This window comes from Talpa occidentalis, unplaced genomic scaffold (genome assembly GCF_014898055.3).
Source record: "Talpa occidentalis isolate TD23 unplaced genomic scaffold, MPIMG_talOcc4v2.1 talOcc4.4, whole genome shotgun sequence".
Classification (NCBI taxonomy): Eukaryota; Metazoa; Chordata; class Mammalia; order Eulipotyphla; family Talpidae; genus Talpa; species Talpa occidentalis.
Window position 1 is genome coordinate 102,520,162 of NW_023604295.1, and position 17,679 is coordinate 102,537,840.

The 17,679-nt window shown below is 40.5% G+C and overlaps 1 protein-coding gene across 2 annotated transcripts in view; it reads left to right on the forward strand.

Annotated features, from left to right (window-relative positions):
* Nucleotides 1-14,669, forward strand: part of RYK (receptor like tyrosine kinase) — a 99,102-nt gene extending 84,433 nt beyond the window's left edge. For both annotated transcript variants that reach the window (XM_037525965.2, XM_037525966.2), the window contains exon 15: nt 683-14,669. In XM_037525965.2, coding sequence (XP_037381862.1) covers nt 683-794 — 112 coding nt within the window. In that variant the 3' untranslated portion in view covers nt 795-14,669. The remainder of the gene's footprint in view (nt 1-682) is intronic.
* The last annotated feature ends 3,010 nt before the right edge of the window (nt 14,670-17,679 follow it).

The window sequence follows — 17,679 nt, forward strand, 5'->3', positions numbered from 1 at the left end:
TATATCAGTTATTCAAAGTATTGTGAGGACCTGACTTTTATTTATATAGCCTTAAGGACACTCGTTGTTATAAAAAGCCTTTCTCATTGCGATCTTGCCTGATACCAGTTAGAATCAATTGGGATATAAGATGTTCTGAGCTAGTGAGCAAGATAGTTCCTGTTTCCTACTTTGTCACATGGCTAACCTTTCTATTTAATGGGCTGTGCAGGAAGCTCTTCGGGGTTGTTTGCATACACAGATGATTGTGGTGTCAGTTCTGTAATCCACTGACGATTTCTATGCTCTGGTGAGGTGGTGGCTTTTGCACTGATTTTATTGTAGATCCAGGGTTCTTAGAACTTAAAGCTTCACTTTCTCTTAGAATTTAAGTGTAGAATAACACAGGTTATTATTTTGGGTATTTGTATGAAATCTTGGTATTTGCTGATAGATTTTTATATCCTCTCATGAGGAATTGAAATCCTCACAAAAAATCTTGGTAACTTCTCTTAGTTTCTTTTTATTTTAGAACTGCCTGCAGATCGTATTAATACTATTAATAATATTAATAGTATTAATTGATTTTCAGTGTGTTATCCCCCCATGCACACATTTAGACAAAAAACTGGCATGAAATTGACTAAAAGTTTAGGAGTACTGTATTAACACTAGCCAACTTTTCCATTTTTGTCATCTGCAGATTTGCTGTAATGGCTTGTTGCTGGGCCTTAGATCCAGAGGAGAGACCCAAGTTCCAGCAGCTGGTACAGTGTCTCACAGAGTTCCATGCAGCCCTGGGGGCTTATGTCTGACTCTACTCTCATAGTCCTGCAGCATCAGGAGGAAGGTGCCTGCCCAGGCTCACTTGGAGCCAGTCACCATTGCTTTGTGCGCCATGCAAAGCCAGCAGAAGCACATTTGTCTTCCAGAACACTGTGCCTTAGGAATGCTTTAGAATCTGAACTTTTAAAAACAGACTTAATGTGGAATATTTTCTAGATATCACTTTTATTAGGTTGAACTGAAAAGTTTTTGTAAATTTTTTGGCCAAAAAATTTTTCAAACATAGTTACTTTGGACTAGGGGTACATTTTACAAAATAAATTAACAGTTTTTTAAATCGTTTAAACAAATATTTTGAATAGCTATCTTAGTGCCAACTGCTTTTTATTTTTTGATTTCATCAAGGTAATGTAGGTGATTCACCTTTAAAGTCTTTTTTTTTTTTTTTTTTTAACATTTATCACTAGTTTTGGGGAATGGTTTGTCTTCAAAGATGCAGTAATTTTCTTAAGAAAAGAAAACAGCATAAAAAGATGTTTGGCTTGCCTTACAAGAAAAGGCTGAATTTAGAGGAAGAAAACTTAAAGAAAAATTAGAGAACAAAAAGGAAACTAAAAGAAACTTAATTAGAAACAAACTGCCCTTTCATGGAACATTGTTTTTTAACTTTTTTAATGTAAAGGAGTTCTGCTTTCTTATTTTAGGGGGAGAGGAGCTGAGTTCATTGAAACATCTTAAATTTGTCAGAAATTAGCTTTTCCATGAACCAGAAGCAGGCTGGGGGCAGGTCAGTAGTAAACAATGTGGTTCTATTTATTTTTACTCTCTGGAGAAGGAGATAATACAATTCCAGAAAGTGAAATCATGTTTCTAAGGTTAAGAAACCCTTGTATTGCACCTAGAATAGTGCTATGCACAGAGTGGGTGCTTGAGTTATTGTGGGTAAAACAAAATGTAAACTGGTAAATTTTGTGCATATCTTCAAGGCTGGCGTAAATATGAATTTTTTTTTAAAACACTTGAAAAATTAAAGGATTTGTTTTATATTATGTCCATATTGAAAATATTGTTCATAAGGATTTGTTGGTTGTGTCTGGTAAACCTCTGAACATGCAACAGCAAGATCTCCATGTTTTATCCCATCTGTGTTTCACTCAGGCTTCTAAGCCATAACACAATTGCTGCTGATTCTGCTCAGTGTTAGTTTCTAATAAACAGTTGAGAATATTATTATAAGGAAGTACTACGACACTGAGACTTGTCTCCAGACCATTAAACTAGGGGTCTGCATGTATTCATGCTTGGTGTTAGTTAGCCTCAGGCAGAGTTGAATGGGCCCCCTGCATAACTCGACCTTCAGCTCCCCTCCTCACAGGTATATAAGGGAGACTGTATAGCAGTTGGAGGCTTTTATTATTTTTAAAGAAGCTTTATAAATCAGCAGCACATCTGGAAAAACAACTGACATAGTAAATGCTGTGCCACTGGCAGGCCATGAGCCTGATTTTCCTGTATACCATTGGTTGAGCATTTGTTCTTTACGTTTATGAAACACTCAGCTCTCTGAACGGCCAGGTTTTTGAAAGCTCTTTGAATTGTTTTGTCAGTTAAAGATATTTTGTCAATAGTCTGCATTCTTTTTGCCTTTTTTTTTTTTTTTTTAACAGATTTATTTATTTATTTATACAAGCACTGGGTACAGTCAGAAGTGCGGGAGGGTGAGAGAATTCACCAGAGCCAGAGCGGGGAACAGAACAGGCAGACTGACAAAATACACTGCTGAGGGGAGCAGCGGGCACAGCAGGAGAGGTCTGCGTGCCATCACGCCATATGGGACCCTTGCTGGCGGCTAGGGATTGAACCGGCACTGCAGAGGCTGCGGGGCAGCTTAGCAGCCCAGCACTCAACCGCTGCACCACCAGGGATGCCCACAGTCTGCATTCTTAAAGGCATTCAGTCTACAAGAATTTATTTAGCACTTACTTTGTGTTCTACACATGGAGTGGTTCAACTCTAGCATTCCTTCCAACATTCAGTGCATTTTATTGTATATTCACGTGAGCACATTACCTAGAAATGACAAGTCTAACAAGATCAATTCAAAAGAAAAAGGGCTGACATCTCACTTTTATCCCAAATTAGCAAATACTAAGAGTTGCTTCCAATTTGTTGGGATGTTTGATGCCTTTAACCTTATCTTTTTGTGTTTGCAAGCTGTTTTATTTTGTGATTTTTTTTTTTTGTCTTAATAGGTGGTTTAAGTTTAAGTAGGTATTTTATTGCTGAGCTACTGGTAGTCATTAACACGAAAAAAACAGTTATCAGATTCCCACGACTGTTATTTCAGTATTTTTGTCATAGATTGTGAATATTACTACATAGACTTAACAGAAAAATGTGATTTTTATGGTAAAGAAGCAAATTAACATGGGATATAAGCTGGCCCTAATGACCTAGAGCTTTATTATATTTTACCCTTTCTTATAACACTCCACTTTAAGGAAATTTTATTTGTACAAGAAAGGAGAATTGGGTTATTTATTGATTGAGTGCCCAATGTATGCCTGACTCTCAAGATACGCAGAAAATAACAGATGAGGTTCTTCCCTTTCTCAATCTTATGTTCTAATTAAGTAGCACATCATGAACATAAGTAAGAGTTTGGTAAGTGCTGTAAAAAATGCAGAGTGGCATCCTAGAGAAAATATTTTTTAGATGTAATATTTACCTAGACATCTCTGAGCTGAAATCTGAATGACAAGAAGCCATCTATCACAAGATCCGGGCAGAACGGACACAATTGCAGAGACCTTAATGTAGGCACAAGCTGGCCTCCAGTCTGGCTCTTTGTGTTCATCTTTCAGCTGCTGGTATTGAGAGAAGAGAAACTGGAATGTAGTTAGAGAGGGGCTGGTGCCAAAGGAGGTCTGGGAGAAACAGGAACAGACCAGGGGCCTTGGAGAGTGGATTTTAAGAAGGTGATAAGTCTCTAAAAAACCGTTGCATGATTTAGGAAAGGAAAGTTAATGGTTTTAGAACAATTTGGGTAGTGTGGAAGATTGCAAGGGGCAGATTGGAGGTACATTTTGAAGGTAACAGGCAGGACCTGGATCCCATATAAGTTGGAGAGTGGGGAAGGGAAGGAAAGATCAGGAATGACTAGCTGGCTTGAGGCTTGATCATCTGGTTGTGTGGCTGGATGATATACTTAGGTGGAAGAAACTCTTTTTGCTTTATCAGGGTGAATCAGTAATTTGTTTTGGTCATCTAAGGAGATTTTTGACTAGACAGGTGAGAACCTGCAGTTTCAGGACAAAGCCTCATTGGATATGTAATTTAGGATCTAACTTATAGACCGTATTTAAAGCCCTGATATAAATGGAGAAGGAAGTCCTTGGGTTGAGTCTTGAGAGCTGTATTTAATGGTGCAGTGAAGGAAGAGTAGAACAAAAAAGACCAAGAAGAAACCACTATGTAGTTGGATACAACGACAACAAAAACAGGAAAATGATGTCTTACAGAAGCTCAGGGAAGCTTCAAAATGGAGAAAGAAGCCTCTGTGGGATTTGGTGTCATGGAAGTTTTCTAACGAAAGCAGTAGCATTTGGAACAAGATAAAGTGTATATACACCGTGGGTAAGTGCAGACTCTACTGAATCAGCCCTGTTGAAAAGTTTCACTATGAAGGGAAATGGAGCAGCAGCTGGATCCACTGGAAATGGAGGAAGTAATAGATATCCCAGAGGAGATCGAGGAAGTATTTTGGAAGGGGGATGGTAGGAATAGGAAGGAGAACCTGGTTGTTTTCCAGATGATGATACAGTACCAGAAAATTCTCATAAGCTAATGGGAATGATCCAGTAGAAGAAGAAAATTCTTTTGCAGGACCTCTGGCCATTTGGTCCACAAACATGAAAACCTTTCCCTCCTCGTCCCAGTTGTGGAAAAGGTTTTATTTTTAATTGGTGAAAATAATATGAGTATGATGGGAGGTGGTACATGAATCTTTAAATATTCTTGTTATATGAAAATTTGCCTCTGCTGAGTTCACTTCCTTAGGACTTCAGATCACTTGTCTTGTTCACCACCATCATCTTCTGCCCTGTTGCCTCCTTAAATGCTTACCTGGTGTTGGACCTTAACTCATCCATCCAGCCTCTGGAGAGGTGACTCATGTTGGAATCTCCATCACAGTTAGAACTTGATACATGAAAGGGTTGAATATTTAATGAATTGATGAGTAAAAATACCTAAATTTGCACAAAGGAGCACTTACAGAGGATTTTTTAAATCTGCTGATTCCCTAAAAGCATATCATTTAAAATACTGTGTTCTATTACCAATGTGATAGTTATATTCAGATTTGAATTTTTAAGTAATACAGCCAATAAAGCATGAAATAAAAGAGACAGATTAGTACAGTGGACCTTATCACAACCCAGTGCTAACTTAAGCACCCTATCCCCACCCCCACTGATCTGTTTAGTTTACTTTCCCTGCCTTTAATTAGATTACAGAAATAATTAGCCTAGTTGCAAATTCTGTTTTGTTCTTCCACAAAGTCAATGTCATTTGGAGTTATTCATGAAAATAATTGCCCCAAATGAAGTAATTCATTGACTTTAGGGGAAGATTGTTTTCCAGGTGTTATTTTCCCATGTCCCAGACCTCCACCTCATACAATAAAAGGGGGGTGATAAAACTTATAGGACTAGAAAAATAAAATGTAAATGATTATTTGTTTCTAATTTTTGTTTCTACATTCATTTTTGCTCCTAGTATTTCAGGACAGCATTGAGCTTCACTCTCTGGGATCCATGTGTAAGTGCATTGAATACCTACATTTTATGTATAAGTAAACAATCTGTCAGACTCTGTTTCATCTCCAGGAGATACTGTTCTCTGTGTGGATATACATGTATTCTTTCATTGGTTTATGCACTCTTGAGGAAACTGAGTTTTTAGTTGAGTACATTCTTACTCTCAATGAAATTGAGCTTCCTTTGGTAAAGAAGCAAGGATGGCTGTTAGTGGACAACTAGGAACAGCTGTCACTGTACAAAAATAGGACAAAAGGCTGGTGTCTGACCTCCTGTAATTCTGTCAGGTATGAAAAGGATAGTAAGTAATTACGGAGGCTTGGGGAGTGCCCAGTCCACTTGTTTTTAGATTGGTGAGTACTGTCATTACGAGGAGAAAAACATAGGGCTTGCTTCCCAACCTTTTAATCTCTAAGTTCTATATCCAGAAAATATTATGTTCTCTTGGGATTGTTGTTACTTTGGCCTTTGGCCCTACTGTTTTCCACCAGTCCATAATTCTGCCATCAGTTTATTGATTTGGGCTTACAATAATATTTGTATTTTCCTCAGTGTTTGACCTACAATATCTTCCATCAACTACCTTTCGTCTAGTTTCATGGTCTCAATACCTAGGGCCTTAGGAAGTAAACCAGAGATTGGCTATATGTCTTTATAAAAATTATTTTTTTAAAGAGCTTAGACATTCATCTAATCATATCACATGAACTTATTAGACTGTATTTTATGTGCCTTTTATTTTAGACTTTCCATTCATTTAAAGGTTGCTTTATTTTTTAATGGAAACTTTGGTCACAGCATTACTAAATATACTCTAAACAATGCCTTAGAAGTTGTCTGTATTACCCAGAGTGCAGAATACCCTGAGACTCTGGTGGACTTTAGGAGGAATTGGTCAAAGATCCTGGCTCTAGAAAAGCATTAGATATAATATTCTGAATCAAGTTTCTCTAACTTTGCTCACACTAGAATGAGTTTGACTTAATTATGACCTGATTATCAGGAAGTGCAATGTCTTGATAATCCTGTGTTAAAATCTTGTGTTGGAAGCTCATGGCAGCAACTCTATGGACTTTGCTGTTTTGTTTCCCCCATAAAGGTCCACAGTTGACTTAACTGAAAGGAGGGCAGCTTTTTTGACCTGACTAACTTTCTTGGTCAGCTAAGCAGACTCTTGTCTTGTAGGAAGTACTCTCTAGGATCTTTCTTGCTTCTCTGGCAAGGCAGGTAAAGGAAGAGGCAGGAGGCTGCAACTTAGCCAGGCTGTGCTTTCCTGAAACCAGAGACTGTTACTCTGAGGACTTTCCTGTCTCAACTTACTCCCTGGCCTCTTTGGGCCTTTTCCCTCTCTTTAACATCCCTTTTCTAATCTTAGCATCTGGCATGTAGCATAATCCCTCGTAAAGGAATTTCATTCCCTTTCCACAGGACACAACCTTTCAAGTGCATTTAAACAATATAATAACATTTTTTTTTAATTAAAGATTTATTTATTTATACAAGAATGGGGGTACAGGCCAGAGGTGCGGGAGGGTGAAAGGATTCACCAGAGACAGAGCGGGAAACAGAACAGGCAGAAGGACCAAAATACACTGCTGAGGGGAGCAGCGGGCGAGACAAGCGAGGTCTGCCACGCCACGTGGGAATCTCCCTGGCTGGCGGGGAATTGAACCTGGGCTGCAGAGGCCGCAGAGAGCTTCACAGTGCTGCACTCAACTCGCTGCACCACCGGGGAGGCCCAATATAACATTTAAAAAGAGATAAAAAGGATGCATCTCTCCCACAGCCACCTTAGCATAACGATATTTTAGCACTAAAAGGAGGGTAACCTAACTTTTATTTTACTGAAAGGAAACTGAATTCACAGTAACTTCCTAGACACAAGACAGAAGGAAATAGACTCTCATGTTGCCTATTTTTAGGGAGATAGAGTTCTTTTCCAGGAAGGGAAATTAATTTATTGTAGTTACTAATACTCCTGAACAGAGCATTTCAATGTAAATCTTTCAAATGAATAAACATTAATTTTGTTATTTTAGTTCTGTGAGCAGTTTGATATTGGAATGCAGTGTTCCAGGCAGAGAATGGTCTGAAAGAAGATTCAAGGGGTAAATGATAGACGTGTCACGAGTGCCTGACACGTTGAGAGGTTTAGTAAAGGTGATGTCCCACAGGTGATGGAGGTTCAGTGAGAAGCTCAAGTGATGATGTGGTCACATTTGCCTTAGCAGTGCTAGTGGCCGGCAACCATTGCTCTCTATTTATCAGGCATTGTGCTAATTGTACATGCGTTATCTCAAATAATCTTAATATCTTAGAGAGTAGTATTGTCATCATCTTCATTTTACAGTTGAGGAAAAGGAGGCTGAGATAGTTAAACATGTAGTGTGTAATGGAGCTGTTATCTTAATTCAGGGCATCTGACCAGAGCACAGACAGGACACCTATATCACTGGGCTAAGAAAGAAGAGAATTGTGGGAGTGGGCAGATGTAGTGGGAGACCTAGCTTGGGGGATGGGGTGGGCCTCAACATTTGTAGTGCCGTAAGAGACAATGTTGTTGGTTAAAAGTGAGACTGGATAGGGACCTGATAAATGTCATGATAGTTTAAAGCCTTTACTGGAGAAATTTGAAGGGAACTGACCAAGAGCCTATGAAAGTGGAACTCAGCTTAAGTTGGCAGTAAGGAATGTATGGTGGTACTGTTCTGATTGGTATGACTTTTCTCCATAGATTTAACTGTAGTAGAATCTTCTGCAGCAAGTAGTGGGTTGAATAAGAAAATTGCTTACTTCACTCACATTAAAATCCAAAGGAGGATGGTGACCCAGGTTAGTGGAGTTGCTCATTTTCCAGAACCACTCAGCATTGTAGGGCCTTTCCATCTTCTTCTGCCATTCTGCAGCCTGTACTGATGGCTGCACAACCAACGCTGGATTGCTGCCACATCTGCATCCAGCTCCTGAAAAGGGGATAAAGGATTTATCAACTTCGTCTCTGCTCACCAGCCTAGATCAGTTCTTCTTCCACAGACGTGTACCCCCTTTTGTGTCTTTACATGTCCTCTTTCCTCTTCGTGTACTGTTACCTCATACCCCACTTCCCATCTATCTGGGTAACTTCCCCCCAACTGTAAAACCCACCTTACATGTCATGTCTCCTAAGAGGCTGCTATTCTTGACCCCCAGCCTCTTAAGTCTCTTTCTCTTGTAACCAGGTGGTTTCTTCCTCTGCTTATTCCTGGTTTGTAACTTGAGCTTGCATACGGCCAGTTTGACTCTTCTAAACCACCATGTACATCCTACATATCTGCTACCAACGGGCAATTTCTTTACTCACTTTCATATCAAATTTCCAAGACACACAGTCTCATTGGCCCAGCTCGTCTCATCTTTTCACTCTGGACCATTGCTAACCTGTGTATAGCAACCGTCAGCTGATCAGTCATGTGTAAGAGAACAGAATGGGATACTAACCCAAACCCAGCTGCTCCCCAGGCTGGGTTCAGCACCAAAGCTGCGATCTGTAGTTACAGAGGTGGGAAGGAATATGACCCCATCATTGCTTTATATTCCTGTCAGGACTTGGATATGGGAGGAGTGTTTAGAGAGATACATGCTGGTTATTTTGGTTCATCACTCAGGATTTGATCAGCTGCTTGAGGATGTATTTGGTCATTGGTCTCTTCATTCAACTGAACGTTTGAGAAGCTCTGCCAGGCCCTGGAAATAGAGAAGGGAGGGAGGCCATCCTGTCGTGAGTCTGGTGGTGGGAGAAAAGCAGAAGAGGGATTAGGACACATAACCAGCCAGTCCCATGTAATAGATATGGGAGGAAGGCCTCTGAAGCTGTGGATATCCCCAGGATTCAAACCCCAGAGAGCCTGCTTTGTTAAAGAGCCTATGAAGCCCAAACACTTAGAGAAGTCATCTCCAGAGATATAGGATGATCCCTGGAGGTGGCCAATGACTCCCTACTCTATGTGGGGAGCTGCTAGAGTCACTGCCAGCAGTGGGGTGGGAATATTGTTAGGGGGTTTGTGTGTGTTACTTGGATATGCAGTGCCAATGGCCATCACTTCTGTCCTTGAATTAAATTTTTTTAATTGTTCCCAATAGTGTGATGAGAGTACGTCTGTGAATCTCAGTAACCTCCTCCACCTGCAGCCCCTCTACACCCAGTGGCTCAGACCACCCCAGTCTCAGGGTATGACTGCAGCTTTGCCCATACCCTGGAGTTGAGCTTTAACTCCACAGATTGTCACAGTGACTGCAGGTCAACCAACCTACCTTCGTCTCTTTCCCTCTTCTCCATTTTAATTAAAACTTCTGTTTGCAAATCCAGTCCTTGTATGTAACAGTCTCTTTCTTGGAAAACAAGTAATCTATTTCCCAGAGACAAAAAAACAGAAATGCTTATCTTTTGAAAAGCTATCACATTAGGTCAAGGGGAATTTCTTGTCTCAGAGTGGTGAGAAGAGTCTGACCAGGCCTAGACTCCCATGGGTGTACAAGACAGAAACTGAAAGAAGTTGGAGGGGTCAGGCCTGAGGCAGTCCTACCACGCTAGACCTCCCACTGTTGGCTCAGAGACTCTGGCCCCGAATTTCTCAGGGAAGTCCCTGTAGATACTAGCCATGAGAAATGGTCCTTCTCCAGCTCCCATCAAGACATCCAGGGGCCTGCCTACCCTTCACCTCATCTCAGGAAGACAGTTATCTACTCTCTTCCCTGAGGTTTTCCAGGCTCAAAGAAAGCACCAACTGGAAGTCATTCTCTCCTAGTACACTCTTACTTGGAGCTTACTTAGAATGTAGTGTTCAAGGCAAAGTGGCAAGAAAGACGATTTAAGGGGTAAATAGATGAGTCCCTACCCTAGATGACAATATTCAGAACCACTTTGTACAAGAGACCAATTTTGGTTCCTTTCTCTTACCCCATACTCAGCTCTCTCTTTCTAAAACATATCCCTGCAGCCACCCTCCCATTTCTCTTCATTCTGTCTTCATCCTACTAGGTTTGTGTGTGTGTAACCTGGAAGATGTAAGGCTATTGTTAATCTGAGGGACTATCACTTCTGTCCTTGAATGAGATTTTCTAATTGGCCCCAATAATAGATGATGAGAGTGCCTCTGTGAACCATCAATGAACCTCAGAGAATTTTGGCCCGATGCTCCATGTCTCCATCACTCCTACCTGGATGATGCCAACCCCTTCCTACCCAAACTGCTGCCCAGTCTCTCTCACTAGAATCTATTGTCACAGCTGCCTGAGCCATCCCAGGACAGGGGTCCTCCTGCCTGAGGCCTGTTTTACTCATTACAGTGCAAAAGTACAGCACAGCTTGGTTCTCCTGAACAACTGGAGACTGCACAAGCCTGGGTGGGAATTCCAGAAGGATCTGCGCAGAGTGTTACTTCCCTCCCCCTGGAAGCTGTGGGTGAGGGGAGGAAGACTCCGGAAACAATCCAAGGCCAGGATGCTTCCACTGCATGAGGACTTTCTAGGCAGAGAATGGTGGCAAGTATTCCAGAAGAGAAGCTGCCATTGGCTGGGTGATCACCTCTGACCTTGTGAGCCCTGGAGCTCAGGGAAATTGAGAGCTGGCCATGGCATAACCTCTGGCTCATTTTCTAAGTGCCAGGCTAGGCCAGGGGCCCTTTCAGAAGCTCAGCTATTTGTTTATCCTCAATTAACTTGCTGTGGTCTATCCAGTTGGTATCCTGTGGACTCATTATTCTCTTCTTCACTGACCCTGCCACCCCACCTTCTTTCCATGCTAGTCCTCTTCCTTCTTTTCTGACCCCCTCTAGGCCATTAACCCTTTTCTGTTAGCCATTGCTAGTCTAGATTCAGCCCTCTTTCTGAAGAGCTTTATCTCATTCTTCCTCTTGTCAACATTACTATGTCCTCCCATATTCGATCCCCAAGTCCTGATTCTGTTTATGGTCCTCATTCCCTATGATTTTTGCATTTTTTGTGACTTCCTCCTCTGTCTCTATGTTAACTTGATAATGACTTCACATTCAGTGTCTTCCCCAGCTGGCTTCCATCACATTTCCTGGAAGAGCTGCACCTCAACTACCCTTGGTCCATGGCTTTCTTGGTTGTCAGTGGCCCCTGACCTGGGACCAGTGTCATCACTTCTGGGGGCTGCCCAGACTGCAGGTCCTAAAATTCCCAGGGCTGCCAGATACAGTAGCTTTTTTCTCAGACATCCTCCTGGCCATGCCAACACATCACCCTGTTTGAAACTCTTTCTCCCCTCAACATTTCTCTCCTGGGCCTTTTCTTTCTCTCATCATTTACACAGGCTTCCGTCTCTCTCCCATTCTGCAGTGTGGGAGATTCCTAAGGCCCCTGTCCTAGTCTTCTCTCTCCATCTTGTCCCTCAGTGATTCCTTATGTTCTTAGATAATGATGTGTGGCCAGCACCCTCACCATGGTGTTTCTGTCCAGGCTCTTTTGAGCATCTCTTTTTGAACATCCTCACCTCGATGTCATAGAGTCATCGCAACCCCAGTGAAACCAACAGAAAATTCAACCTCTCCTTTTCTCGGTCCTCCACCAGCATCTGCCCAGGACCTTCACTCCTGTTGTGGTTCTTCCTTAGTTATTCAGGGTTAGAATTTTGGGACTCTCCCAGAAGGCCTCTGTAGCCCCTTATCTTCCTGAAAGTATTCGTACGGTCAAGGGAGCCAGCCTCTCGTCTCCTCCCCCTGCTCCCAGACATTTTCGGACAACCTCCTATTTGGATCTCATGCCCCATTTTTTCCCCAGTGCTACCCTGGCTACCAGTAACCTTCTCCTTTCTTTTTGAAAATCACGCAGGCATTTATTTCAAACATTCTGAAAAATTTGTCATGAGAAGTGTTTTCCTCTAACAAGTATCTATGAATTGAAGCATGTGAATGTCAAGATGTCTATTTTTTGGTCTGTTACATTGTAAGCTCCCTAAGCAAAGATGGACTACCCCACCCTTTCCTCTACAACTTGTCTTAACACTAATGGTTCATTAAATAGAATGACTTCTTTAAGCAAAGTATAATTTACTGACCATGTAAATGTATTCTTCCCACTGAAAAACAGAAATGGAATTTAAGAGTTCCTAGTGAAAGAAAAAATAGAAACAAATGTGTTCAAAAAGTTGAGAAAGCTGCGCCAGAAACAAGGTTGATTTCTAATACACATTCTCAAAAGAAACAAAAACAGAGATGGAGTGAATCCCTATTATTGATCTACAGGTTAAGATGGTAAAGGGAGTTTTCTTTTCCCACAGCTGTGTCCCCACAGCATTGCATAGTGTCTGGCTCATGTGTTCATGTGTTTATCCAGCCCATGTTTACGCATGTACATGATCCAGCCAGAGTCCCTGCAGTTAATTTTCTAGTAATGGTAACAATTTCCGTCCAGTGACCCTGACCTTTGGGGCCCAGACCTGAGACCTCCGGGCGCCTACTGAGGTTGGACTACTGCCTGTGACCATAAGCTTCGAAGGAAATGATCCATGACCTAGACATCACCAACTCCCTGCTCTAATTCCCTGGCACAAACATCACCTAGAAAGTCATTCTGAAGCGTTGATACTGTTGGCTGACCTACCATGAGAGGGAGGCACCAGCAGTTGCCACAGTGACTTCATGAGAAATGACCTTCCCTCATTCCTTCCTGTGCCAGTAATCATTGTTTAAAAAATGTTTTTGCAGTGAAATTAGAAAATGCACAGTACTTCTGTTACAAATAGACTTTCTCATCTTAGTGCAGAATACTAAGATGCCTTGAAATTGTTTTTGAAAAACTGAGGAAAATACATTGTTATAACAACACGTATACTTGCTGCAGTAAGCATTTGATTAACTTTTGTCTGAGAGGAAGTGCCAAGCTGTGGGCATATGACTACAACGAGTTTATTCTTGGGTTAACTAAACCCTAACAAAAAGAGAAAAAAATATTTTTGAAGGCTAATGTTGCCACCTCTTATCCTATCTCCCATGTCTCTTAACCTCTGTGATGTATTCTGGGTGACTTTTTCTAACCTGCCCCACTTTTTTATAGTCTGTGGCTCTTCTGTTCTTTAATATATTTAGGTTTTAAAGTTCAGTGACTCTGCTTTTCATTTCTAAAACTATTTTTTCTAGCACAATATGTGTTATCTTATTTTACCTAAGTAGTTGCTTCTGTTTTTTTATTGCATCTTTTATTTCTTTAATTTAATTGCAAACATGTCTTTTCAATACTCTGGATCTGTTATTTCCATCTCTTGAAGTTCTTGTAAGTCCAAAGCTGCATGTGTTTTTGCTGACTCTCATTCATGGTGGTTTCCTTTTTTTGTTGTGGTCTATATGAGACCACATGAGATCCATGGGATTTTGATTTGAGAAATCATACTGTGGGACAGTAAGATATAAAGAAAAAATAATATGGGGGATTATAATTATGTACAGATGATTTTATAGTATTCCTAGAAAGTGTAGGAAATTCAACAGGCAGTTGAAACCGTAAGACTATTGGAATCAATTTTCAAACAGCAAAACCAAAAAAAAAAAAAAAAAAAAAAAAATAGAAAAGCAACCTGGTCAAGAATAAAGAATAGCTTCTAAAATCATTAGCCTTGCAAGTAAAACAATAAGAACAATCAGGTTACCTTTAAAAAAAAAAAGGATCCTAAAATGGTAGCTTTGAAATAACTGCAGTCTAAAACAAGTCAACAAATGTGCATGATTTACATGAAAACTTATCAAGTGATACTAAAGGTGGTGGTTTTATTAAGAAATGTTCCTGAATAAATGGGGAGGTCAACTGTGTTCCTGGATACAGTGACTCAAAATCATAAATGTGTTGTTGTTTGAGAACTTTTTAAATGAACTTCGTATTTACAATTCTATATAAGAAACTTGGAAGTTGCCACTCTATCCTAACAACCAGTAAAAAACTGAACACACTGAAAAATTAACATTTATTCTTGGATTTATTTTTTTAATTTAATTTAATTTTATATATTTTACATCATTTTTCATTTTTGCACAATGATGCTTTTTCATCTTGGTTATAGTCCCCATACAGTTCCCACCCCCCTTATTTTGACCCTACTTCCTCTCCCCCCCCCCCCGTAGTGTGTCTTTGGTTTATAATTGCTTGTTGATTTTGATTTTTACTTTATTAGAATTAGTCTTTTTCCTGGGCCCCTATTTAGCTTTTCTAAATTCCTGCTATGAGTGAGACCATCCAGTATTTTTCTTTGTCTTTCTGGCTTATTTCGCTGAACATGATCCCTTTCAGCGAAAGGGATTTGGATTTATAATAGAGGTGAGGACACAGGGCAAATCATTGCCACCAAGATTCGAGAGACAGGATAATACAGGAATTCGTGGTTTATCCAGCAGAGATTGTTCAGTGCAAATCACCATGGGGCCAGTCCTGGGGTAAGGAAAACTGAATTATAATTGACAAATTTCTGGAGGCTCAGTGCAGACAGTATGAGAGTTTAAAATTACAGGAACCCAGTCATAGGATGGTGCCCACACTTTTGTGAATTTTACCTACTGGAATTTAATCAGGTTCTCAAGTAAATAAGAGAAAAATCCCTTCATGCTTCCAGCAGGGACGGGGGGAATGGAACCATTTGGAAATATGCCTGGGCACTCTGTTCTTCTGTGAAGGCTAGTTCTCAGGGGCAACTTGTTGACCAGGGTCTAAGCTGTTCAGGTATCAGAGCCTAACTGACAGGACAAAGGGAAATACCCACCTCTGGAACCCTCTATCCACCCTGCCCTACCTAAGGAGGGAGAAAAAAATCTTCTGTGAAGTTCACAGTCCAGAGTCATGGGCTCAATGAAAGACCCACACAATATTTCCTTTCCCCCATATACCTAACTACCACATTACAAAAGACCTATTTATCTAAATAAGGGGCCAGGAAAAAGACTAATTCTAATAAAGTAAAAATCAAAATCAGCAAGCAACTATAAACCAGAGACACACTGCAGGGGGCAGGAGGGGGGAGGGAGGAAGAAGGGAGTAGGATCAAAACAAGGGTGGTGACAGTTCCTTTTACCCACTACATCATTTACAGCTATCAATAAAACAGTTACAAGGCATACTAAATGGAAAAATACAATACAAAGAGACAGAGCAAGCATAAAAACCAGACACAGGAGGGATATTGGAATTACCATGCAAGAAATTTTTTTTTAAGATTTATTTATTTATGCATACAAGAACTGGGATACAGTCCAGAGGTGGGGGTGAGGTGGGTGGGAGGATTCACCAGAAACAGAGTTGGGAACAGAACAGGCAGACTAAAGTACACTGCTGAGGGGAGCAAGTCAGGAGAGGTCTGCTGCGCCATGTGGGTAACTCCCTGACTGGGGATTGAACTCGTGCTGCAGTGGCTGCCGGTAGCTTCATAGGTTGCATCTTAACCCCTTGCACCACCAGGGAAGCCCACCATCAAGAAATTTAAAAAAGCTATAAGTAATAGGTTAAGAACTATAATGGCTACAGTAGGCAGCATGCAAGAACAGATGGACAATGTAAGCAGAGAAAGAAGTGCTAGAGCTAAAAACATACAGAAATGAAGATGGATGTAGTAGTTGTTGGATGTATTAGTAGTCTGGACATAACTCAAAAAGGATCCCTGAAATTGAGGATATAGTAATAGAAATGTCAAAAACTGAAAAGCAAAGAGAATAAAGACATAAAAATATATACCGAAGGGCTAAGGAAAAGCTTCAAAAGCGTTACATGTAATGGGAATAACAGAAGGAAATGAGAGAAAAGAACAGAAGAAATATTGAAACAATAATTGAGAATTTCCCCCAAATTAACATTGGATACCAAACAACATATCTTTGAAGCTCAGAGAACACCAAAAGGATAAAAGAACAAAATAACAGCCTAGACCTACACATAGGCCTATCATTTTCAAATAACAGCAAAGATCCTGAAAGAAGCCAAAAGGAAAAAACACCTTGCCTAGTGAAGAGTAAACATAAAAATTACACCTGACTTCTCAGAAACCATGTGCACAAAAGGAGAGTGGCATGAAATTAAAATGTTGGGAGAGAAAAAGAGTCACTTTGGAAATCTATACAAAATTTTCCTTCAAAAGTGAAAGAGGGGGCCTCCCTGGTGGCACAAGGGGTTAAGCACCACACTATGAAGCAATCCGCAGCCTCTGCAGCACAAGTTCGATCCCTGCCTGGCCAGGGAGCAACCCATATGGCGCAGCAGACCTCTCCTGTCTTGCCCGCTGCTCCCCTCAGCAGTGTACTTCCGCCAATCTGTCTGTTCTGTTCCCCACTCTGTCTCTGGTGAATCCTCTCACCCACCACATCTCTGGCCTGTACCCCAGCTCTTGTATGCATAATTAAATAAATCTTTTAAAAAAAGTGAAAGAGGAATACTTTCTCAGATAGACAAAAAAGTGAGGCAGTTGGTTGCCAGTAGACCTGTCTTGCAAGAAATGTTAACAGAAGTTCTTTAAAGAGAAGGAAAATAATGTAGGTCAGAAACTTGGATCTACATGAATAAAAGAAGCATTAAAGAAGGAATAAGTGAGAGTAAAATTAACTTGGCAAGTTTGTTTTAAAATTTATCTGGAAAGGAAAATATACATGGGTAGTGAAGAATATTTGCAAAAGACAATGATAGTGATGGGAGCACTTTGAAGGTGGTGGGGGTCACAAGCTATAGGTTCACTACCCAAAATGCATGGAAGCCAATACTATGACACCTACTTTTGAGAAAAGACTGTAGTCACAGCAAAGAAAAAGGAAGTAAGTTTCAATCTCTCCCTGGCTGGAAGCTGGCAAGGGCTTTCACAGGAGCAAAGAAGGAAGAAAAACTTGGAATGAGAGAGCTCTGAGACTTGGTTAACGTATTTGTCAAAGTCCTTTTCCTATGAATCACTCTAAACAATAAAGCAGAGTAAATAATAACTTCTATAAATAGCAAAAGACTGTAAAATGACTATAATTAGAGATCTGATTATAGTCCTTTCCTGATCTAACAGGAAAGTTTGCTCAATTTTTTGGCATATGATCTTAACATAATAACCAGAATTGATAAGTAATATTATATCAGAAAAGACTTT